The sequence below is a fragment of the Lepus europaeus genome, chromosome 11, assembly GCF_033115175.1.
Source record: "Lepus europaeus isolate LE1 chromosome 11, mLepTim1.pri, whole genome shotgun sequence".
NCBI lineage: Eukaryota > Metazoa > Chordata > Mammalia > Lagomorpha > Leporidae > Lepus > Lepus europaeus.
In genome coordinates, this window is record NC_084837.1 from 114,912,262 (window position 1) to 114,937,566 (window position 25,305).

General features: G+C 46.5%; 1 protein-coding gene across 1 annotated transcript in view; it reads right to left on the minus strand.

Moving 5' to 3' along the window:
• Positions 1 to 14,150: 14,150 nt before the first annotated feature.
• The window catches only part of ARIH1 (ariadne RBR E3 ubiquitin protein ligase 1), a 103,808-nt gene continuing 92,653 nt past the window's right edge, over positions 14,151 to 25,305 (minus strand). Inside the window, 3 exon segments of the mRNA XM_062206501.1 lie at positions 14,151 to 17,418; positions 18,939 to 19,051; positions 20,268 to 20,528. Coding sequence (XP_062062485.1) covers positions 17,334 to 17,418; positions 18,939 to 19,051; positions 20,268 to 20,528 — 459 coding nt within the window. The 3' untranslated portion in view covers positions 14,151 to 17,333.

Sequence of the window (25,305 nt, forward strand, 5' to 3'; positions counted from 1 at the left end):
GGTTTGAGTGCCAACTCCCCATTTGCTTCCACCGCACTTCTTGCTAATATGCACCCTGGGAGGTGATGGCTCAGGTAGTTGGCTCCCGGCCATCCACCTGGGAGACCTGGAGTTTTGGGCTCCTGGCTTCAGACTGAGTTTTTTAAAATTTGGGACCAGCATTGTGGCACACCAGGTAAACCGCCACCTGCAATGCCAGCATCCCACATGGGCAGCAGTTTCAGTACCAGCTGTTCCACTTCTAATCCAGCTCTTGGCCAAAGGCCTGAGAAAACAGCAGATGGCCCAAGTGCTTGGGCCCCTGCCCCCTACATGGGACACAGATGAAGCTCCTGGATTCGGCCTGGCCCACCCAGGGCCAGGGTGTTGCAGTCATTTGGGGGAGTGAACCGATGGGTGGACGATACCTCTCTGCCTCCTTCTATCTCTGTAACTCTACTTTTCAAACAAATGTTTAAAAAATTTTAAGACAGTAAAATAGTTACGTGGGAAAAATTTTAGTATGCTCCCGTTTGCATTGAAAAATATGGGGGAGATATGCTTTTTTTTTTTTTTTTTTTTTTTTTTTTTGACAGGCACAGTGGATAGTGAGAGAGACAGAGAGAAAGGTCTTCCTTTTTGCTGTTGGTTCACCCTCCAATGGCCACTGCGGCTGGCACATCTCGCTGATCCGAAGCCAGGAGCCAGGTGCTTCTCCAGGTCTCCCATGCAGGTGCAGGGCCCAAGCACTTGGGCCATCCTCCACTGCCTTCCCGGGCCATAGCAGAGAGCTGGCCTGGAAGAGGAGCAACCAGGATAGAATCCGGCGCCCCAACCGGGACTAGAACCCGGTGTGCCGGCGGAGGATTAGCCTGTTAAGCCACGGCGCCCGCCGGAGATATGCTTTATAAATACAATCTTTAAAAAAGATTTATTTGAAAGGCTGAGTTACAGAGAGGGGAAAGAGAGAGAAGAAAGAGAGAGATCCATCTTCCATCTGCTCGTTCATTCCCTAGATGGCTGTAACAGTGGGGCTGGGCCAGGATGAAGCTGGGAGCCTGGTCTTCCATGTAAGTGACAGGGGCCCGAGCACTTGGGCCTCTTCTGCTGCTTCCCCAGGTGCATGAGCAGGGAGCAGGATCAGAAGTGGAGCAGCTGGGGTATGCACTGGTACCCATCTGGGTGCAGACGTCGCAGGAAGCACCCCCACACACTGCCAGAATGTTGGCCCATAAATAAAACTTTGAGAAAAGCACCACAAGAAATGGGTAAGATATTTGTCTTTGGAGTAAGCGGAACTAGTGGATGTAGAATAAGAAGTGTGGCTTCTTATTATTTGTGATTACATAAAATTAAACTTATTATCCACGATTGTTAATTGAAAAAACTAATGAAATGTAAATAAAGTTTAGCTGTAACGTCTAGAATTCACTACTGACTTGCATATAGTCACATGAGAACATAGCTCTCACCATACTAAACAACCAAAGAAAGGCCACATTAACTAGAAGATTAAATTTAAAAAAAGTCTTATTTGAGAGGGAGAGATGGAGAGATCTTCCATCGGCTAGTTCACTCTCCAAATGGCTGCAAAGACTGGGACTGGGCCAGGCTGAAGCCAGAAGCTTCTTTTTGGCTCTTCATGTGGGTTCAGGGGGCCCAAGCACTTGGGCCATCCTCTGCTGCTTTCCCAGCACATTAGCAGGGAGCTGGATCGGAAGCAGAGCAGCCAGGGATCAAACCGGTGCCCAGAAAGAATGTGGGCACTGTTGGCAATGACTTAAGCCATTACACCACAATGCCAGTCCCCCAAAATATTTTTAACATGAGAAAGCTGGGAAGACAAAGAAACCTAAGAACCAAGCCAGGAAATGTCCACTCCTTCACAGGACCTAGAAGACCCCAGGCCAGGAAGAGGAGGCTACTGCTGGGGTAGCTGAGAAGCTTCTGGGATCTGGCGACACTGGGACAACCCCAGAGGCTGGGTGGCTGCAGCTCTGGGGAGCTCAAAGCCACACAGGGGACCCGCACCTGCTTCCCTTCTGTCCATCTGGGATTTGAAAAATGTACAGGGAGGACTGTAGGGGACCCCCGGGTGCAGCAGGAGGCCAGTGAGTAACGCCGGGGAAGCTGCGGGGGTGGCCCGTCTCCGACGGAAATGAGGGTGAGGCAGGAGAGAAACTCAGGAGTGGCTGGCACAGGCCAGGGCGGGTGCAGGGCTGCCAAGGGCAGCACACACAGGTAGGGGCTGAGAAACCTCCTCCTGCTCCCCCTGATGCCATGGGCCAGAGACCTTGCAGCCAGGCTACAGATGTGGAGACCTCCACATCTCCACAAGCTGCTGGCTTGGCTGTGAAGCAGAGGATCTCGGGAACTTGAGAATGCCCAAGTCGCAGTCTCTGCTAAAGTGAAAGTTCTAGTTCTACCCCCAAAATATTTGAAGCTAGTGGAGAATGAATCAAACAGTAAGGCCCGGCTCCAGGTCAACTACTTGACATACTAAGGCAGCCTCTACTCAGGTGGCCCGAAAGCAGCAAGGGCACAACCCTATTTTGGAGATAAATATTTACTTCAGTTTCTCTCTCTTTAGAGCAAGAGACAGAGACAGGGAGAAACAGACAGAAAGATCTCCCATCTGCTGGTTCACTCCCCAAATGGCCTTAACATTTGGGACTGGGCCCGGCCAGGTCCAGGAGCTTCACCTGAGTCTCCCACACAGGTGCAGGGGCCCAAGCACCTGGACATCTGCCGCTTTCTCGGGTGCAACAGCAGGGAGCAGGGAGCTGGATGGGAAGTGGAGCATCCAGGATTCAAATCGGTGCTCATAAGGGATGGCCAACATTGCAATGGTGGCTTAACCCCCTACACCACAACACTGGACCATCTCTCTCTCTTAATATAAAATGACTGCCATACAATCCAATATATGACGTTCTAAAGTGAGGGAATGAACTCCACAGTAAGACAGAGTTCAGTAGAAACAGAACTAGAGATGTTCTGTTCATTGCAAAGTCGAGATCTTTAAAATAAGTCCCGGGGCGGGGCAGGGCAGGGTTGGGGGCAGGTGCTATGGTGTAGGAGGTAAAGCCGCCACCTGAAGTGCTGGCATCCCTTAGAGCACCGGTTCGAGTCCGAGCTGCTCCACTTCCAATCCAGCTCTCTGCTGTGGCCTGGGAAAGCAGAAGATGGCCCAAGTCCTTGGGCCCCTGCACCCACGTGGGAGACCCGGAAGAAGCTTCTGACTCCTGATCGGCGCAACTCCGGCTGTTGTGGCCAATTGGGGAGCAAACCAGCAGGTGGAAAACCTTTCTCTTTCTCTTTCTCTCTCTCTCTGCCTCTCCTTCTCTGTGTAACTGACTTTCAAATAAATAAGTAAATATTTAAAAAATATAAAATAAATAACTCCAGGGCCAGTGTTGTGGAGCAGCAGGTTAAGTTAAAGCCCGCAATGCCAGTATCTCATGTTAGACTGTCAGTTCCAGTCCCAGCTGCTCTACTTCTGATCCAACTTCTTATTAATGTACCTGAGAAAACAGCAGTAGATGGCCCCAATGCTTAAACCCCTGCCACACACCTGGGAGACCCGGCTGGAGTTCCTGGCTCCTGGCTTCAGCTGGGCTCAGTGGTAGCGTTTGTGACCATTCGGGGAATGAATCAGTTGATAGAAGATCTCTTTCTGTCTCTCCCTCCCTCTCTGACAATCTTTCAAAGAAATAAAATTTTTTTATAAAAGAGATAACTCTGAATTAAAATGCTAAAAAATCTAACAGAAGCCAACTATTGCAATCAACAAACAAGGTTGTTTAAATAGCTATGATAAAATATTAAAATATATAGTGGAAAACATGTATGAAGAAATGGGAAATATTAGCAGAAAATGATGATTCTACAGTCATAACGAAATGCTAGAAATGAAAAATATGATGTCAGACATGAAGAATTCACTAGATGAGTTTAACAGGTTAGCGCTGTGGCCAGAGTTGTAGCACAGCAGGTAAACTCGCTGCCTGTGATGCCAGCACCCACATGGGCTCTGCTTGTACCCCAGCTGCTTCACTTCTGATCCAGCTCCCTGCTAATGCACCTGGGAAAGCAGCGGAGGATGGCCAAGTCCCTGGGCCCCTGCACCCACATGGGAGATCGGATGTAGCTCCTGGCTCTGGCTACAGTTTGGTTCAGATCTAACCATTGTAGCCATCTGGGGAGTGAACCAATGGGTGGGAGATCTCTCTCCGCCTCTCCTTCTCTCTGTAAATCTTTAAAATAAATACAATTAAATCTTAAGAAAAAAAGAGGTTAGCATTGGAAGGCATCAGAGATACATCAGTATCTAAAATGAAAATAAGAAGAAAAAACACCAGGGTAAACCACAGCTCTACAGCACAATGCTAATCATCTAATGGTCGGGTAAGGCAGCCTCAGAGGAGCAAAACCGGAGTCTGAGAAAAATGCTTGAAGAGATAATGGCCAGGAAATACCCAGTATTTTTTTAAAAATCATAATAGATTTTTTTAAATTTTATTTTATTTTATTTTTTTTGACAGGCAGAGTGGACAGTGAGAGAGAGAAACAGAGAGAAAGGTCTTCCTTTTGCCGTTGGTTCACCCTCCAATGGCCGCCGCGGTAGGTGCGCTGCGGCCGGCGCACCGCGCTGATCCGATGGCAGGAGCCAGGTGCTTCTCCTGGTCTCCCATGGGGTGCAGGGCCCAAGTACTTGGGCCATCCTCCACTGCACTCCCTGGCCGCAGCAGAGAGCTGGCCTGGAAGAGGGGCAACCGGGACAGGATCGGTGCCCCGACCGGGACTAGAACCCGGTGTGCCGGCGCCGCAAGGCGGAGGATTAGCCTAGTGAGCCGCGGCGCCGGCTATTTTTTTTTATTTTTGACAGGCAGAGTGGATAGTGAGAGAGAGACAGAGAGAAAGGTCTTCCTTTGCCGTTGGTTCACCCTCCAATGGTCGCTGCGGGCGGCGCACCGCGCTGATCTGATGGCAGGAGCCAGGTGCTTATCCTGGTCTCCCATGGGGTGCAGGGCCCAAGGACTTGGGCCATCCTCCACTGCACTCCCTGGCCACAGCAGAGAGCTGGCTTGGAAGAGGGGCAACTGGGACAGAATCCGGTGCCCCGACCGGGACTAGAACACGGTGTGCCGGCGCCGCTAGGCAGAGGATTAGCCTATTGAGCTGCAGCGCCGGCCCATAATAGATATTTTTAAAAATGTATTTACTTATTTGAAAGAGTGACAGAGAGGGAGAGACAGAGAGAAAGAGCTCTTCCATCTAATGGTTCACTCCCCAAATGGCTGCAATGGCTGGGGAAAGAGCACGCTGAAGTCAGGAGCCAGGAACTCCATCCGGGTCTCCCACTTGGGTGCAGGGGCCCAAGCACTTGGGGCACGCTCTGTCAGTTTCCCAAATGCATCTGCAGAAGTTGGATGTGAAGTGGAGAAGCTGACTCGAACCGTCAAGCCAGTGCTCTGATACGGGACGCCGACATCACAGGTGGTGGTTTACACCTCTTTGACACGAGGTCGGCCCTGGAAATATCAAATATTAGTGGAAGACACTAGCACAGATCTATGAAGCTCAGTCAACTCTATACAAAAGGAAACATTTGTAGACACATCATAGTCAACCTGCTGAAAAGATTTCACCACGGAGACAGAAACAAGATTAAAACGATGGCCGACGTCTCATCAGAAACAAGTGACCCTACTTCCAAGTACTGAAAAAAGAGGAAATAAAAAGGTACACACATAGAATCCTCTGTCCAACTACAACAACCCTCAAGTATACAAAGACAGCCTCCGACGGGACAGGCATTGGGGGTTACATTCTGCTTGGGACCCCTGCATCTCACATCGGAGTCCTGGATTCACGTACGCGTACTCTCCCAATTCCAGCTTCCTGCTAATGCAACCTTGGGGAGTGACAGCCGGTGGCTCAAGGAGCTGGCTCCCTGCAATCCACATGGAGACCTGAGTTCCATTCCCTGGCTTCGGCCTGGCCCAGCTGTAGTGGTCATTTGGAGAGCGAACCAGTGAATCTATGCCTCTCAATAAATAATGTTTAAATGCTCCAAACTATCTAAATGAAAATGCTGCTGCTGTGACTTTACCAAAATAAAATTATTGTAACCAAGAGATCCCAATTACAAAAAAACAGACAAAACACAAACAGGCAAGTTACAAAAGACACAGCACGTACCGTTACTCATCAAAGGACTTGTTTCCATAATATAAAAACACATGAAAGAAGAAGACAACTCAATTTTATCATTTTCAAAGTTTATTTTTACTTGAAAGCCAGAGAGAGACAAATACTGAGATCCAGACCAGCGCTGTGGCGCAGTAGGTTAATCCTCCGCCTGCGGCGCCAGTATCCCATACGAGCGCCGGTTCTAGTCCCGGCTGCTCCTCTTCCAATCCAGCTGCTATGGCCTGGGAAAGCAGTGGAAGATGGCCCAAGTCCTTGGGCCCCTGCACCCACCTGGGAGACCTGGAAGAAACTCCTTGCTCCTGCCTTCAGATAGGCGCAGTTCTAGCCATTGTGGCCATTTGGAGAGTCAATCAACAGAAGGAAGACCTTTCTCTCTCTCTCTCTCACTGTCTGTAACTCTCTCAAATAAAATAAATAAAATCTTAAAAAAAAAAAAAAATAAACACTGAGATCTTCCATCCACTGGTTTAACCTCCAAATGCCTGGAACACCTGGGGCTGGGCCAGGCAGAGCCAGAAGGCCAGAACTCAGTCCAGGTCTGCCACGCGGTCAGCAAGGATCCAGGCGCTTGAGCCGTCACTGCTGCCTCCCAGGGTGTACATTGTTGGCGGGAAGCTGGATTAGAATAGGGAGGCAGGACATGATCTCAGGGACTCAGATGTGCGATGTGGGCATCCGGGAGGCAGCTTCACTTGCTGTACCAGGACACCCACCCCAATAATCCAATTCTGAAATGGAAGACATGCCTAGGAGATATGCAGACCGAGGCAGACACATCGGAATGCCTGGGTTTGATGCTGGGTGCCTCACTCCAGTTTCTAGCTATTGAACTGGGAGGCAGCAGTGATGACACAAATAGGTAGGACCCTGCCACTGAGGTTTAAGTCTTGGATCGAGTTCCCAGTTCCCAGCTTCAGCCTGGCCCAGCCCAGGCCACTGCAGGCATTTGTAAAGTGAAAGAATGGATGAGCACTATGTACTTCTCAAATAAAAAGAGAGAAAAGATGTGCAGGTGGAAGATAGGCATGTGAGAAAGTGTTCAGCATCATTAATCATTGGGGAAACGCAGAATAAATCAAAATCAGATACTTCATACCACTAAGACAGGTAATAAAATAAACACTGACAGGGACATGGGGCAAGTGGAACTGTCATACACCACTGACAAGAGTTACTTTGGAGAACTGGAGGGCATTTTCTGTTGTTTATTTGAAAGGCAGAGATGGGGGGTGGGGAGATCTTCCATCTACTGGTTCACTGCCCCCAGATGGCTGAAATGGCCAGGGCTGTGCCAGGTGGAGGACAGGAGCCACTTGGGCCATCTGCTGCTGCTTTCCCAGGCACACTAGCAGGGAGCTGCATTGAAAGTGGAACAGCCAGGACTTGTGGGATACCGTCACTGCAGGCAGCCGCTCAGCACTGGCCCAAAAGCGTTTTCTCATAAAGGTAAACATATACTTACCGTAAGACTCAACAGTGTTCTACACTTAGGTATTTATGCAAAAGAAACCAAAACATATCCACAAAAACACAAAACCAAACCGAACCCGGAGCTGAATGTTTGGTGCAGACATTAATATAACACTCAGGACACGGGCATCCCACATCAAAGATCCCTGTTCCTAGTCCTGATTCTGCTCCCAGTTCCAGATTTTGATCATGCACACCCTGGGGGGCAGCAGGTGGTGGTTTAAGTAGTTGGATCCCTGACATCCATGTGGGAGACCCAGATGGAGTTCTAGGCTCCTGGCTTTGGCCAGGTCCAGTCCTGGCTTTTGCGGCATTTGGAGAGTGAACCAGTAGATCTGTGTCTCTCTGCCTTTCAAATAAAGTGAAAATAAATTTTAAGAGATCAGTGTTTGGCACAGCAATTTGCTGCTTGGGGTGCTTACCTCCCACATGAGAGTACCTTGTTCACGTTTGGGCTTCTCCACTTAGGATCTAGCTTCCTGCTAATGTGCCCCCCTGGGAGGGCAGTGGATGATAGCTCTGTATACGAAGCCCCTGCCACCCACCAGGGAGACCTGGCTTTAGCCTGGCCTGATCATGCCGGCAGCATTTGTGGACTGAACTACTGGACACAAGACATCTTTCTCTCAGCCTTCCAAATAAAATGAGACTAACAAAAGCAGGGGAAGGTATTTGGCCTAGCAGTTACGGTGCTGGCTAAAATGTCTACATTGACTGGGTTCCTGCCACCCACATCAACTGCCTTCCTAGAATCTGAGGAGTGAACCTGCAGATGGGAGCTCTTTCTCTGCCACCTTTCCAGTGGGGGGAAAAATGAACCAGAAAACCTTGTGCAACAATACGCATAACAGCCCTCTTCATAAATGCCCCGGACTGGAATAAACTAGAACTCCATCAGTAGGAGAACAGATAAACAAATGGTGGTATATTTATAGAATGAAATACTATTCAGGAACAAAGAACGATCTCCTGTACAATACAAACGAGTCTTTGAGTCACTGCAAGTGAAAGAAGCCAGAAGCAAAAATGTACATAGTTCATGATTCCATTTACACAAAATCCAAAAGCAGGCAAAACACATCTTTAGTGATAGATATCAACAAGTGGGGAGCAACTCATGGATGTTTTTAAAGGCACACAAGAGAATGTTCTGGGCTAATGGCAGCATTCTAGACCTCCTTTTAGGGCGGTTATTACAGAGTGTACAACTGTCAAAACACCAAACACCAAGATGTGCGCATTTTACCGTCCATGAATTTCCGATGTACCAGTCAACACAGCTGAGATGGGTGGGAGTCTTCTCCCAGGAGCGTCTGATCTGTTCACCTCAGCACTTTTAATTTGGCCTCAACCTGCTTGGAGCTGATCAGTAACATTTAGGACCTGTAAGTTCTGTGGAACCAAAGTCTGATTTTCACTGGTTAGTAAGCAACCATGTGACCGTGGCAAGGCACTGACTCACACAGATTTAATTTTTTACATGATACATGGTGGCATTATTTAAAAAGACAATACTTAATCTAATGTATAGCAAGCCACTGCCACCTTCAGTAGGCACATTCTCTAGCATTTGCCGTCCTGATCTTTGCAATGCACAAATTAGTACCAGGGTTTTGGGATTCAAAATCATTTCCTATCCAAAGCAGGTGAACACTCAGGTCACTCCCTCCCTTATCAGAAAACCATCTAGAATTCATCCTCATTGGGTAGAAATGAACCACAAGCCAGGGTATGTGGTAGAAATTTATTAACAAGCACACAAATCTGCTCAAACCAGGAAGACCAGCAATTAAGTTATAAATTACTCAAGAGCAGGTGCAAGAACTTAACTTCACAGCATTCTATTAGGACGTCCGGTGCCCAGGTAGGCCCATCAAAGGTGCTCTGTGGGTTGTCATCCCACACTGTATGCCCTCTGAGAAAGTGACGGGCCCTGCGTGGAGCCTCCCTACACAAGGGAGTTGGGAAATTCAAGCGAGGGAGCTTCTGGAGAGGGTCTCCAGGGAAACTCCCAAGAATACCCTGCCGTGTGTGCTCAGTCCTCAGCAGGCCCCACGTTCAGAATTCTAAGAGCTATTTAGCACGCACTGTGGTGGCTTCTAGGGCACTGCTCCACAGTCATGCACACACCAACAGCTGTTGGCTAGCAGAGGGGGAATCTAAAATCGACAGAAACAAGTGTTCAGCCTCAAGAGCTTTCTGGAGAATAACCTGAGATGGAGACTCGGTTTTGTGTTTATGAAGTCACCCTCCAAATTCTCACCCTGGAAGAAAATCTACTACGGTTCTTGCCAGAGGCCTCCAGAGTGAAGCCCAAACTCTCCCCAGGCACAGTCAGGGAAGAGGTCGTGACAGGGGCCACCCAAGACACCAATGTTAGGGAATGTCCGTTACCAAGCCAGTGTCACTGCTTCAGGTTAGGCTGCTGCCTGCAGTCTCATCAACAACATGCCAAGGCGGCTCCCAAAGTGAAGGGGGAAATGCATCCTGGTTCCCTCCCCGCAGTACAGCAGGAGGCTCTGAGCGGAACAGAGCCGGGTGTGAGAACTAGTCAATCTCCCTGGGCCAGCTAGAGCTTCTAGGAAGGCTGAACAGCAGCCACAGCATGGTGAGAACTCTCACACACTGCAGCGGGCAGTAAGGCCCCACCTCGGGAACAGGCTGGCTGACCGTGGGCAGCCCTGAGTCTCTGGGTAGCATCGTGACCAAGAGCTCCAAGGAAGCCACAAGACCCTTGTCCTCACTGGTGCACCCCGGCGCTTGGCACAGTGGGTGTCGACTCCAGGAACCTAGGCTTGAAACTTCAAGCTAGCGGCCTTCCCTGAGCTTCTCCTTCCTCATTTATAAAGCAAGGGTGGCAACTAGTTCATAGGTCAGCATGAAGCACTTGTCAAGTACCAGTTACCCAGTCATCACACACTAGTTTCTTATTTATTTAAAAAAAGAAAGCTTCCCGGGCATTTTGCTTTTGTAGAAAACAATTCCTGTGATGTGTGTGCAGCACACATCTCTCCAAGCCACAGGGCAGGCCACTTGTACGGATGCTGCCACCTCAAGGACCTCATGGGTTCTGTCTGCATGCGTGTGATAGTAAAATGAACACATGGAGTACAGCCTGTGCAGACAACAAAGTGTCTGTACGGATAGCAGGCAGGGTTCAAAATGGCTTTCCACCCCCCAGGTGCAACCTCCTCCCGCCCTTCTGGGAATCCACACGGCTGCGCCCTTACGTTCCCTAAGTCAGCACTGGTCTGCTAATCTATAGGTAGACTTGAACTCTAAGTCTCTTTGATCTCCAAATATAGCACACTCACAGAATGTTGGGAATCTGATAGTGTGGCCATGTGAGGCCCGCAATGTGTAAACTCTGAGGGAAGTCCCTGAGACGTTCTGATGACAGGACAGCAGTGCCTACTCTGAGGGCTGTGTAGCAGAGATGGTCAACATAAGGCAGAAAGCTATCAGCAACTACAACTCCTACTGGTTTCCCGATTTTACACAAAAGGGAAAACCACAGCTGAGAAATACATTCCTGCTACTTCACCACGCTGAGGACAAAAACAGGCCAGGCCCAGTCTTCACAAACAAGGTTATCAGAATGCCAAGGGAAAGCACTCTAAGTGCAATTACGTTTCTTTATAACCTTTGCTCAGACTTTACACTTATTTCCCAGATAATTTTCCTGCCCCATGGGAAAAGGATGGATGCCACTTGATATGAATATTGCCTGTCAGTTCTATTTCTTAGTTTTTGTTTTCTGAAATTTTCTCCTAGGTAGATGGGTCATCTAGCAGAAAAGTAACAAAACTAACGCTGCCAACTTGTGCCCCTTGCATACTGAAAGGCTAGGCGAAGTCCCAGCTGTTCCACTTCTGATCCAGCTCCCTGCTAATGAGCCTGGGAAGGTAGTGGGGGGCAGCCCACATATTTGGGTTCCTGTTACCCATATGGGAGACCATTATGGGAGTACGGGGCCCCCATCTCTGGCCTGGACCACCCCTGGCCATTGCAGCCATTTGGGGAGTCAATCAGTGGATGTAAGACCTTAGTTACTCTCCCTTGTCACTAACAAAGCAACAACAAAAAAGGCAAACTGCACACTAGACCCTGGGAGGCACCATTCCACAACACCTGCCCGGTGCAACCTACAGCAAGCCTAGCTCAAGCCTGTGGCTGCCTCAAATCCTTTCCTCCCGCGGGGCCTGGAGCAGCTCACCTGCACTCCCTCCTTGCCAGCCGAGATGAGTTTTAACTGAACATCGGAACCACGGGGCACAGATCACAAGCCCTAGCAGTCAAACAGTCGCCAAGCAGCGTCCCTCAGGCACTCATGTTTTCTCAGGGGCTCCCACACAGGGACCTGGTTGAGAACCACTGGTCTGCATAATGTCAGAGGGATTGCGGCATGAAGCTGCAACCCGGGATTAACAGAAGATGAGAAACAATGGCCTACATACATGTGAAGAGAATTCACATAAAGCACAGATTTCGTGGGCTCCTCAGAGGTCACCTAGCACAGGGTAGTCTATTCCTGAAATATGTACCTGGTCATTACAGAGTTTGAGACTCTTGGATTACTAAAATAGTAAGGCTGTGCTCTTGGCAATGTTAGATCTGCCACAAATCACCATGTAAATGACTTCAAAACTAATTAGCTCCTGTCCTGAGAATGGTCTCAGTAAGTGAATCAGTTTAAAAATTGCTTTTCCCAAGAACTCTAATTTTTCCCATCCTAAATGCTACTAACCAGAGAAATAAACAGTTGCCTTGGGGCCGGTGCCGTGGTGCAGTGAGTTAATCCTCCACCTGCGACACCGGCATACCACATGGGAACCAGTTCTAGTCCCGGCTGCTCCTCTTCCAATCCAGCTCTCTGCTGTGGCCTGGGAAAGCAGTAGAAGATGGCTCAAGTGCTTGGGCCCCTGCAACCGCATGGGAGACCAGGAAGAAGCTCCTGGCTCTGGATTGGCACAGCTCCGGCCGTTGCGGCCATTTGGGGAGTGAACCAGTGGATGGAAGACCTTTCTCTCTCTCTCACTGCTGTAACTCTACCTCTCAAATAAATAAAAAAAAAATTTTTTTAAAGTTGCCTTATAATTGAACTCCACAAAAAACAAAAAAATGAAAGTTCCAAAGCTGTCTCAATTTGTTTATCCTTACAGCATTTCTGAGTTGGCCGTTTCAACTTGGGTAATTAGCAGCAAATCTCTTAAAACAAGATAAATACCAACTTTATTCCTTAAAAAAAAAAAAAAAAGAGAGAGAGAGAGAGAAAAAAAATCTGAGGGTCCCACACATGCCTGTTTCTTAAAGAACCGCAGGCTCCCCAATTCTCTGTGTTTATTATGTCCTTACAGTGCCCAGGGTCAGCCAGCTCCGTGCACAGATGCTGTACGTCTTCAGTTATCATTTACATAGCAAACTCTTTAACAAGCCCCAGGCGACTAGCCAGGACCAACTGCGATGTAGCTGGGCACTTTTACCAGACCCAACCATGCTGAGCCATTTACTCTCAAGTACTGCTTGTGGTCAGGTCTTCACGCGAGCCTGACTCCCTCATCTATACAACAGCAAGGGCAACTCCTCTACCCATGGCTGGATCTAACCACCAGCTAGACACTGTGCCACACAGGTGGCTAACTCTGCAATAACAATGAAATGTCAGAGACAGCAGTGCCAGGCCTTCAGGTAACCTTGGATGTGGTCTGAAAGCACAGAACTAGGTATGAAAAGCCCTTCCTGGTCCTGAAAGCTAGGTCATTCTGATACCAGAGTAAGAAGAAAACATGATGCAGAGGTAGCACGATGTTGACTGAGTCCCAGAGAGCAGCAGCTGTGGACTCTCAGGTACAGTACTTAACGGCTTCAAACCTTGCTTTTGTCCTCTGTAAAACACAGCAATTCCTACTGCAGTTGCTTTAGATGGGAACACATCAAAGTGCTTTGAAAAGGAATTTTAAATGAACTCTCATAAACACAGGTCCAAGACAGACCACATTAACTCCTCCTTTAAATCAGAGCTGGCTAGAGTGTCAGCAAAGATATCTCCAACTTGGGGAGCTGCTTTAAGACACCTGTTCTTGTGTTCCAACAGGAATATCAGCTTAAACTGAGCTAAATGCAAGTACTCTAGAGCAGGCTTTGAGGTTAACTGAGAGTGACTTTTAAAATATGTCAAAAAAACAAAAAAAACTTGCTATTCAAATATCTACTCAGTATCTAGTGCACGTCACTGTTATAATGCAAACAGTGATCCAAATTCCATGTTCAAGAGACAGAAATGGAACTCTCCCACAAGATGCTCTGAAGGGCTTGCTGACCAAGTTACGTGCTGGAGAGGATGCTCCCATTCAGTGGCTTGCAGACACTGACTCCCATCTTGACACTCGCTAGCGCACACGAACGGTGACTAAGGCACATAATGCAGGTGGCTGCTAGCCCCCATGCATCCTTCTTTAACTATAAAAATGAACGTAAATAACTAATGGAATAACAAAATAAAAGTTTATTTTATTAGAATTAGGAATGTTCTTTCCCTCTGGGCAACCTGAACAGTCCAGTTACAATGAAAATCTAAGAACAGTTATTTCCACAGCACAGGGTGCTCTATGCACAAAATTACAGGGTTAGGAGCATTTCATCAATTTACCAATCTGATTGTCTCACCAACCCACCCCATCCCATCCCCCAAGTGCTCTATACCGGGATTTGTAGCTATAAGTATTTGTTACATTACTTTCTTTTCTCTCTCCAACTAAATTTCAGTCCCTAATCATGGCTGAACCACATATCACACTGCCAATTCCAACGTTTCAATACAAGTCAGTCGTGGGTCTCTTGCCTATGTGTGTATGTATACACGTGTACATTTAAGGTATTTATTTACACACACATAAAACACACACAATCCTGGTCTCAGCAAATTACACAGAATTTAGAGTTGGATGATAACAAACTACTCCATCCTGCCACCGTAGTTTGTGTCCTGAGCTTTGGATCAAAATTTTAATCATTGTAGGTCCATTCGCTGCTCAATCAAGTGTTCAAATGAAGCATGCACTTTTCCAAAGACAACATTAACTAACCTTGAGACGACAGGGAGACTCTGGCGCTTACTGTGCGGGGAGCGCGCCCTCTGACGGAAAGACGCAGCAGGCGCAATGGGGGAGCATCCTGCTGTCCCACCTGCCTGTCACAGATGGGGCACTGAAGCTGCTAACAACAAGAGCAACCAGCTTGGGGAATTCTGTCCAACAAGGAGACAGCTGTTCAAAGCTTGGAAGCAGAAAGGCCAGTTCACCTCAATCCATGTAAACGTGGAGACACACCCACCAAGGCAGTCCCCTCTGTAGGCGGGGCTGACGGTAAGAAGCACACACACTGTCTTTGGATACTTGTTGCGAGGGGGCGTGTCAACAGGGTTTATGACACTCAAACCTGGATACTGCAAAGTTAACCGTGAGACTTTTAAAACACCACACATACACAAAGCATTCTGAGGGAGACACTTATATCTATATATCAACACTGGCTGCTTTTCAAAGTCACCAGGGAAAGGAACTTACTCAAGTTTTCTTAAAAAACAAAAAACAAAACAAAACAAAAAAACTCCTTAGTTTTGATAAATGACAAGATGCAGTCATTTAGAGTAAAATAAAGCCAAATGTGCTACGGGAGGCAAGGGCCGGATGCAGGGAAGGGAGACTACAGAGCATGGGAGAAGCAGACACTGAATTCAGATGTGCACCTGAGGTGGCCGGGGAGGACAGGAGGAAACGCTCAGGAAGCAGACCCTCAGGCGACAAGTGGTTTAAGGAAGCAGCATAATACACTCAGCAAACATTCACTGATGGTTGATGGGAAAAGAACAGTTGCAAGTACATCTCATTTAACAACCTTTTCTAAAAGGAAAAGTAGGGTTGACTCAGCAAAGCCTAACTTAGGCAAAAGGCCAGAGGAAAGTAAAGCTACTTCCCAATGGAGTAATAAGATGGACAGTGCCAAGAGCAGACAGAGCTGCCTCGCAAGTGGGAAACACTCCCTAGCACGAGGCAGCTAAAGGAAGACAAAGAGGCTCCTGCAGACCTCTTATCTGGTTGCCTAGTTCACTCTGCATTCCTGTAAAAAACTGACAGGTTTAGGGATGCTGACCTGTTAAAAATATCATAGCCAGAATGGCCCAAACAGGCATATAGTTAATAAAACCACCACCATCCTTTACTTTTAACATAGCTCTTAAGTAGAAATTTCATAAAAATGGACATCACAGCTAAAATGCATTATTAATTCTCCTGTCTGCTGACAATAGAAAAGAAGTAAACTCACGTGATTTCTATTTAAATGCACTAGATGGGAATATATCACGTTCTAGTGGTGTCTGCCTTCAAACAAACAGAACCCACATCAACACACACAAGCAATCTCAGAATCTGCCATTTTTAAATTCACAATCTGAGACTAAGTGAATGGCTATTTATTATACTTAAAGCAAAAACATTCTGCTTGATGCCCTAAGTAGGAGAAGGGGTGAGATAAGAGCCACAACTGAAATTTTAAAAGGCTCTAAGTAGCAACAAAGGAAAAGCAAAAAGGAAAACAAACTTTGAAATGCTTCCTCAGGATGTGAAAGGGCGCTCGGGAAGCCCGAAGCAGTGTGCAGGATGTGGCCACAGGGGATCAGGCTGGGGACAGATCATTTAGGAACTGCAGCAACGCGAATCCCCACAGCAGCCCTTCTGGGCCTTGGCAGAGTCTGGGCACAGCCTCCCTGTCCCTGTGATCAAGAGCTGGGACTTCAAGGCATGAAGCCGAGGGCCACAAAGACACACCAACATCAGAAAGGGCAAAGCAACCAGGAAAGGAAGTGCCCAGAGCTCTCCCTGGGTCTCCAGAGGTGCTCCTTTCATCCCAACCCCAACCCTGGAAAGATAAACAAACTGAAATAAAATGCACAGCAAATAGACATAATCTTGAAGATTTTTAAAGAATAAATATTTTTGTAATTGAACATTATGCAAACACGTGCCACGCTTGCTTTGTCCATGCATATGCGCTATATACAATTTTGAAAAATACTGTGTTGTCCTCTTGTTTTTAAAAGTCATATACAAAGTATTTTGTTTTTGTTTGTTTAATCCTCTTGCTGCCTACCCCCTTCCTTGTCCCAAGAATTTTCTTCACAAGGAGTAATCGTTCACTCATGACTTTGAGTAAGAGAGTCAGTCTGTGTGTGTGGGCGTATTGTGTGTGTGGGTAGGAAAGGGAAGAGGGCCTTTACCAAAGTACAACAAAATGCCTGGTTTGGACATGAAAAGCAGTGTCAAGGAGCTGTTGGAAAGTTTAACTGTACTACACTCAGGGAAAAGAAAAAGAAACAAGGAGTCAGCTTTGAGAATGAAGCTACGTTACAAGTTAAAGTTGGAGGGCTTTTAGTGTGTGTCACACTTTGTTGGCGGCCTAGAATACTGTTGTACAATGGTTTATCTACCTTTTTTATTACAATATAATTTACTTAAACTTTCCGTTAACAAAACAGAATTCTGGTACTATAGACCAGTCGTGTCAGAATAGGCTTAGTGCCTCCTTGTTTGTGTTTGTTTTGTTTGTTTTAATTGCATGAGCACTCTAGATGGTAAAGATTTCAGAGTTCATTTTATGCGGGGCCACTCTCAGTCCTCAATGTACTCCCAAAGATCTTTCTCATAGCCTTCATGCACATGCTGTAGCAAAACCCTCCGGCGACTCTCGCAGTATCTAGAACCAAAGAGAAAAAAAATCTTGTCAGCTTCCTATGAGAGAGAGAAAGAGAACATGGCATCCCCCACACTTTTTTTTTAAAGGCATTGCTACATAGTTTATCCAGACTTGGAACCCAGCATCCATGTTTAATAGGCACACTTTCAGGTGCAGATATACAGACACATCAAACTGATTTCAATATTAAGACGGAATTACTTGGGGCTGGCGCTGTGGTGTAGTGGGTTAAAACCCCAACCTGCAGCACAGCCATCCCATACAGGCGCTGGTTCAAGTCCCAGCTGCTCCACTTTTGATCCAACTCCCTGCTAATGCACCTGGGAAAGCAATAGAGGATGGCCCAATTCCTTGGGCCCCTGTACCCATGTGGGAGACCCAGAAGAAACTTCTGGCTCCAGGCTTCCGATCAGCTCAGCTCTGGCTGCTGTAACCATTTGGAGAGTGAATGAGCAGATGGAAGACATCTCTCTCTTCTGCCTCAACCTCTCTGTAACTCTTTCAAATAAATAAAATAAATCTTAAAAAGAAAAGAGTACTTCTTGAAAGCCATGATGCCCAGGGCTGGAATTCATTTTAGAATCATAAGTTGTTACAAGGGAACAATGGCCCCTGGAAACCACAATCCAGACCCACAGTGCCACAGACAAGCAAACAGCTCCAGAAATGATGACTTAATCATCTATGCACTCAAATCTCTCAAGTATTCCAGATTCTCAATCATTCCTACTGCTATCAAAAAAATGGAGTAGCAGGTGGGACCACTGCTTACAGTGCCGGCATCCCACATGGGCACCGGTTCAAGTCCTGGCTGCTCCACTTCTGATCCACTTCTGATCTGCTAATGGCCTGGGAAAGCAGCAGCAGATGGCCCAGGTGCTTGGTCCCTGCACCCGCACGGGAGACCTGGAGGAAGCTCCATGGAGCCTGGTTTCAGCCTGGCCCAGCCCCAGCCGTTGCGGCCATCTGGGGAGTGACCCAGCAGATGGAGGACCTGTCTCTCTGCCCCTGCCTCCCTGTAACTCTATCATTCAAATAAATAAATAAATATTTAAAAAAAAAAAAAAAAGGCACACAGAATTTTTAGGAAAAACTTAAGGGAAAGCAACTTCATGTTGGGAAATCAAACATTTTACATCTTTAGCTTAAGAGGCAGTATACCTTTAAACGTCATAGATCACTATGACAAAAAAAAAAACAAAACCTCTCAAGAGATATGTAAGTAGTAGCTCATTTGTCAACAGTCATGATCCAAAGGATTCTAAAGGAAAGATCAATATCCTGTTCTCACCCATGGTCCTTATGTCCTTCTGCCTCACAGGGTAGAAAAGGACTGAACTCCTTCTCCACGCTACACGAGCACTACTGCCTGCCATTCATTCACCTGTGAGAAACAGGGCAACAGCTGAGCTGCTGGACAGGCTCAACCCAGTTCCACTACCACTGACCTCACCACGGAAGCATACTTAGAACACACCTAACGCAGATTTCTGCTCGACAGCTAGGTAGAAAAATCTTACCTGTACTTATCTTGTACTTTCTGTTTTATATCCTGCAGAGAATCTTGGGAAATATCTCGTTCGAGGTAGCCCGAGAGCACCTCTGTGGCATTCTCTAGATCTGCTTGGTTATTCTGCAAAAAGAATTACACCATAAAAATGCTGGTAAAATAAAGGTAACAGAGCATTCAGACACACTCAATATAGCTGTGTGGTTCTAATAAATATTTCAACTGTATTTATAAAGCTCTTCTATGGCTTTTTATCATCTACCAACTTGTTGTCTCTTTTCTAACACAATTTTTAAAAAGCTGAAGATTTCACCCACCATCTCTGGAAGAGTATAAGGACATTCTGGGGAACGGTATTTAATCTAGCAGTTAAGATGCTAGATCTCAAATCAGAGGGCCTGGGTTCAAATCCCAGCTCTGCTCCTGATACTAATTTCCTACTAATGCAGATCCTGGGAGGCAGTAGTGATGGCTCAAGTGATGGGCCTCTGCGCTGTGGTTCTGGCCCTGGCCCAGCCTTGGATGGTATGGACATCTGGGGTCTGAACCAGCAGATAAGATGCTCTCTCTCAAATTAATTAAAAAATCTTCTGGAATTGGCTGGTACCGCGGCTCAATAGGCTAATCCTCCGCCTTGCGGCACCGGCACACTGGATTCTAGCCCCGGTCGGGGCGCCAGATTCTGTTCCGGTTGCCCCTCTTCCAGGCTAATCCTCCGCCTGCGGCGCCGGCACACTGGGTTCTAGTCCTAGTTGGGGCACCAGATTCTGCCCCGGTTGCTCCTCTTCCAGGCCAGCTCTCTGCTGTGGCCAGGGAGGGCAGTGGAGGATGACCCAAGTGCTTGGGCCCTGCACCCCATGGGAGACCAGGAGAAGCACCTGGTTCCTGGCTTCAGATCAGCGCAGTGCACCAGCCGCAGCGTGCCTGCCACGGCGGCCATTGGAGGGTGAACCAATGGCAAAAGGAAGACGTTTCTCTCTGTCTCTCTCTCTCACTGTCCACTCTGCCTGTCAAAAATTACCTGGATTATCTTACTTCAAGCCCCAACATGCTAGAAAAGTAGTATCTCCATTTTTAGAAAGAGAAATAAAGAGGTGAAACATCATCTCAAATAAACTGAGCTAAAAAGATTCCTCTCTTGGACTGACTCTAGAACATGCACATTTAATCATTAGCTGATGAAACCCCAACAATTTGAATACTGCTCAGGAGAATAAACTGAAACTTCTCAGAATGCTAACAAGCACCATGTTTACCTACATCTTCTACATCTTCTCTACGAAAGACCCAATAGTGCTATAACGCAAGGTGGGCTTTCCCCACCCGGGAAGTTCCTTACCTCAAAGATAATGGACTGGTTATTCTTTTTGAGGTAGAAGGCGAAGACATAAGTGTACATGAGTGTGGCACGGCACTGGCAGAGGACATCCACAGCTTTCTTCAGGAACTGCACCTCGATCCAGGACATGTTGTGCTGCTGCATCTCCTCCATCTTCTGCTTCACCTGAGCATACAGCTTGTGCTCAAAGCGCAGACTCTGCATGTGGTTCATGTAGCGATTACAGTAGAAGAGATACCTTTGCAGGGCTGCCCTGGAGCGCTATCCCATTAGAGAGAGAAAGGTCAAATCATCACAATATCTTATACACAAAACCTTCTAACAAACTAAACGACAGATGTCAAGACAACAAGTGTGGGTGAGTTTGCAAACAAAAGGGAATGCCTGTACACTGCTGGTAGGAATGTAAGGTAACATAGCCATTAAAAAAGCAGGTCAGAGGTTCCTCAAAAAACAACTACAAAGTGACTCAGTAATCCCACTTCTGTGTCGCAGTAAAAGAACTGAAACAAAACATCTACATTCCCATGCTGACAGAGCATGATTACAAGAGCCAAGATAAGGCGTCCTGGATGGCCATTAAGGGATGATCAAATGGTATATACACAATGGATTATCAGCAGGACTTGGCAAGGCAATCTCATCATAGGTAACAACAGGAATGACCCTGCAGAACACTGTGTTAAGTCAGCACAAATACTATATTCTCTCATTTATGGGGAATCTAAAAAAGCAGACCTCATACAAGTGGAGATTAGAGTGATGGCTACTGGAGGCTGGGGAGGGTGTGAATTAGGAGTTGTTCATCAAAGTATAAAGATGAAAGGAATAAATTGAGATCTACTGCACAGCAGGGTGACTATAATCAACAACTTATTTCATATTTCACTAAAACTAAAGGAGTACATTTTAAATGTCTCACTATAAAACAATGAGAGGGAATGGATAAGCTAGTAAGTTTGCTTTACTCATTCTACATTATATGTATACATCAAAATACCAGCTTGCACTAAATGTGTATACAATTATGATCTATCAATTAAAAGTAGTGATAAAAAGACATATTTACTGATAAGAATATACTTATTTAATGAACAGACAACTACTGCTACCTTTGTTGTTTAACACTGCTTTGAACATCCTGTAACTGTACTTTCCAATACAGCAGCCATGAACCACATGTGGCTATTTAATTTTTAGTAATTACCAAATAGAACAATGGTGATAAAGAAAATTTCCATCATCACAAGAAAGTTCTGCTGGGTAGCATAGCATTGTTTTACAGTGTGCAATAAATCTAGAACAGGCAAGAAGCAAAAATATTTTTAAGTAGAACAGAGGCCACAAAAAATAGTGTAACAGCTAATATTCAATAGCAAATATACAGTAAGCAGTTAAGTGCTGTATGATTGATTAGGTTTCTTGAATTAGCCACCAAGGAGTTGCAACTGTCAAAATTCCTTAAGGTGGGGGAAGTCTACAGGACAAAATGACAGTTACCTTTACAAATGGTAGCAGGGGAAGTGAGGGGAGAGAAGAGAGTAGAAGAGACTCACAAGACGGCAATCAAACCCACTTTGTGGACCTGTGTGGGTCCTGGTTTGAACAGTGATTTACAAACACACTTATGGGATTATCAGGGACATTTGAATGCTGGGTAGTTGATCCTAACAAAGCACTGCTTTAATATTTATGCACATGTTCACATGAGTAATGGGGAAGGTATTTGGCACAACTGTTTAATCACTGCTTGGGATGCCCCACCCCACACCAGAGTGTTTACCTCCAGTCCTGACTCCTCTGCTGCTGACCCAACTTCCTGCCAGTGCAGACCCTGAGAGGCAGCAGATAATGGCTCAAGTGTCTGAGCCCTTGCAAACCACATGGGAGACCCAAATTGAGGTAGATTTAAAAAGAGAGAGATTTATTTGAAAAGCAGAGTTAGAGAGCTAGAGAGAGCGAGAGTGAGAAAGAGAGAGAAGGAGAAATAGAGACATCTTCAGTGTGTTGGTTCACACTCCAAAAGGCTCTAATAGCCAGGGCTGGGGCAGGCTGAAGTCAGCAGACAGGAGCTTCAACAGGCTCTCCCACATGGGTGCAGGGCCCAATCAATTGGGCCATCTTCGTTTTCCTAGACATATTAGCAGGGAGCTGTTTCCGAAGTGGAGCAGCCAGCTTTCAAACCAGCGCCCATGTGGGATGCCGGCACAGCAGGCGGCAGCTGAACTTTTCATGCTCGTGTTTTATCTGGATCACTGTCACACCTACCCATTATAAAGTCACAGGGACAGAGGCAGAGTTTCAGCACAACAAAGACCATCCAGTCTGCAAAGTTGAAAACATCAACCCCAGTCATGCCTGCTGCTGGAATTTTGGGAATAAATCAGCAGATGGAAGATCTGTATATCATTGCCTTTCAAATTAAATGAAAACAGAAACTTTTAAAAAGAAGTTCCTCTGTTAAAAAAAGGAATAACTTTATTCCAGTTAAATGAAAAGTCAGGCATTATGAGATACACAAGGTACCCACAAATATGGTAGCTGTCTAGATTTATTCTGTATTATTATAACATAAAAGCAACACACATAAAAACTCTCCCATTATATAAATCTCTATGGGGGATGAACTTTTAAGAAGGTAATCTTGGGGGCCGGTGCTGTGGTGTAGTGGGTAAAGCCGCCACCTGCAGTGCTGGCATCCCATATGGGTGCCCATTCGAGTCCTGGCTGCTCCACTTCTGATCCAGCTTTCTAATGTGGACTGGGAAAGCAGTGGAAGATGGCCCAAGCCCCGGGGCCCCTGCACACACGTGGGAGGACAGGAAGAAGCTCCTGGCTCGGCTCCTGGCTTCGGATCAGCACAGCTCCGGCTATTGCAGCCATTTGAGGAGTGAACCATCAGATGGAAAACTTCTCTTTCTCTCTCTGCCTCTGTGTTAACTTTGCCTTTCAAATAAATATATAAATCTTAAACAACAACAACAACAACTAATCTTGGATTCTCCAGTTATCTGATTTGCAGCAAATGATCAAGAAGTACTTGTTAAAACAATCACAAGGACCAGCAGTAATAGTCACAAGACTGTCAAACTCCCAAGAATGGAAAACCACCATATGGCAATATGTGAAGCTGGAAGACTTGGTTTATTTTGACCAACAATTCACAAACACATGCTCACCAAACTCTACATGAAAAAGGAAAACTCAAACCACTACTGCGTGTAAGACAAATTTTCTAAATCAAATACCACAGACTGGAATGAGAAATGAAATCAGTGGCACCAATTCCCAAAACTGACTGCTTAGAACAGGGGTAGGCAAACTACTACCAGCCAAATCCAGTAGCTGCCTATTTTTGCAAGTAAAGTTTATTTGGATCACTGTCACACCCACCCACTATAAAGTCAGCATCACAGGGACAGAGGCAGCGTTTCAGCACAACAAAGGCCATTCAGTCTGCAAAGCTGAAAACTTTATATGGTCGTTCTCAGAAAAAGCATGCTGCCTCCCTAGTCTAAAGTAAGAAGAGACAACCCCATCAGCACTGTGGTATGTTAAGTCAGTTCTTTTACACAAGACAGGCACATCTGCCCAAGGTACTCAAAGTACTTCTCAAGACTAAAGCTCCCAGTGAACAGCAGACCAGCTGCACTCAGCAGTGGGGCAAGTGGGGAAAGCAGAGAAGGTTGGCAGGTATGCAGTGGTATGTTCTACTACAGGAGGCATGGCTCTCACTAAGTACACAAGCAAATACAGACAGCACCATGAAACCTTTCCCTGTACTCCCACAATATCAGAAAATTCTAGTTACTCCAACAGATGCCAAGTACAAAACTAAAAAATTCACTCATTACGAATCTATGTATTAGAAACTGACTTGGAAGCTATGCAAAATAATCGAGCCTGGGACCAGCACTGTGGTACAGTGAGTTAATAAGCTGCCTGGGAAAGCAGTGGAAGATGGCCTCTGCACCCCCATGGAAGACCCAGATGGAGTTCCAGGCTCCTGCGATTGGCCTGGCCCATCCCTGGTTGTTGTAGCTATTTGGGAAGTGAACTAGCAATGGCAGATCTGTGCCTCTCACTCTCTGTAATTCTTTCAAATAAACAAACCACCTATGAACCCACCGACACTGAAAGAATGCCAGATGGCCCTCTGTCCTGGGTCTGACATTTGACAAATTCTGATTTCAGTTGTGGCCAAGTGCAACACACGTATAATAAATCATCTCTTCTGCTGTCTTAGCTGAAGGGGAAAAAACAAGAGACAAGAAGCCATAAAAGTAAAACAGTCACTGAAAGGGATGATGGCTTTAATTTGGAATCTAAGCACTAGTCATTGTATGGGATTAGAGTGGCATTAACAAATGACTTGGTCTCAGCAACCACACAATTTTTATTTATTTATTTTTTATTTATTTGAAAGGCAGAGTTAGAGAGAGAGAGAGAGAGAGAGAGAGAGAAACAGAGAGAAGGGATCTTCTTCCATCTGCTGGTCTACTCCCCAAATGGCTGCCAACAGTTAGAGTTCCAGCTGCTCCACTTCCCATCCAGTTCTCTGGTATGGCCTGGGAAAGCAGTGGAGGATGCCCTAAGTACTTGGGCTCCTGCACCTGTGTGGCAGACCCAGCGGAAGCTCCTGGCTCCAGACTGGAGCAGGTCTGGCCATTATGGCCAACAGGGGAGTGAACCAGCAAATGGAAGACCTCTCTCTCTCTGCCTCTCTTTTTCTGTGTAACTCCGACTTTCAAATAAATCTTTTTTTTTTTTTTTTTTTTTTTTTTTTTTTTTTTAAAAGAGAGTTTGGGGCTGGCGCTGTGGTGCAGCAGGTTAACGCCCTGGCCTGAAGCAACGGCATCACAAATGAGCACCGGTTCGAGATCCAGCTGCTCCACTTCTGATCCAGCTCTCTGCTTGGCCTGGGAAAGCAGTAGAAGATGGCTCAAGCCCTTGAGACCCTGCACCCATGCGGGACACCCAGAAGAAATCTCCTGGCTCCTGGCTTCAGATTGGCACAGCTCCAGCCATTGTGGCCATC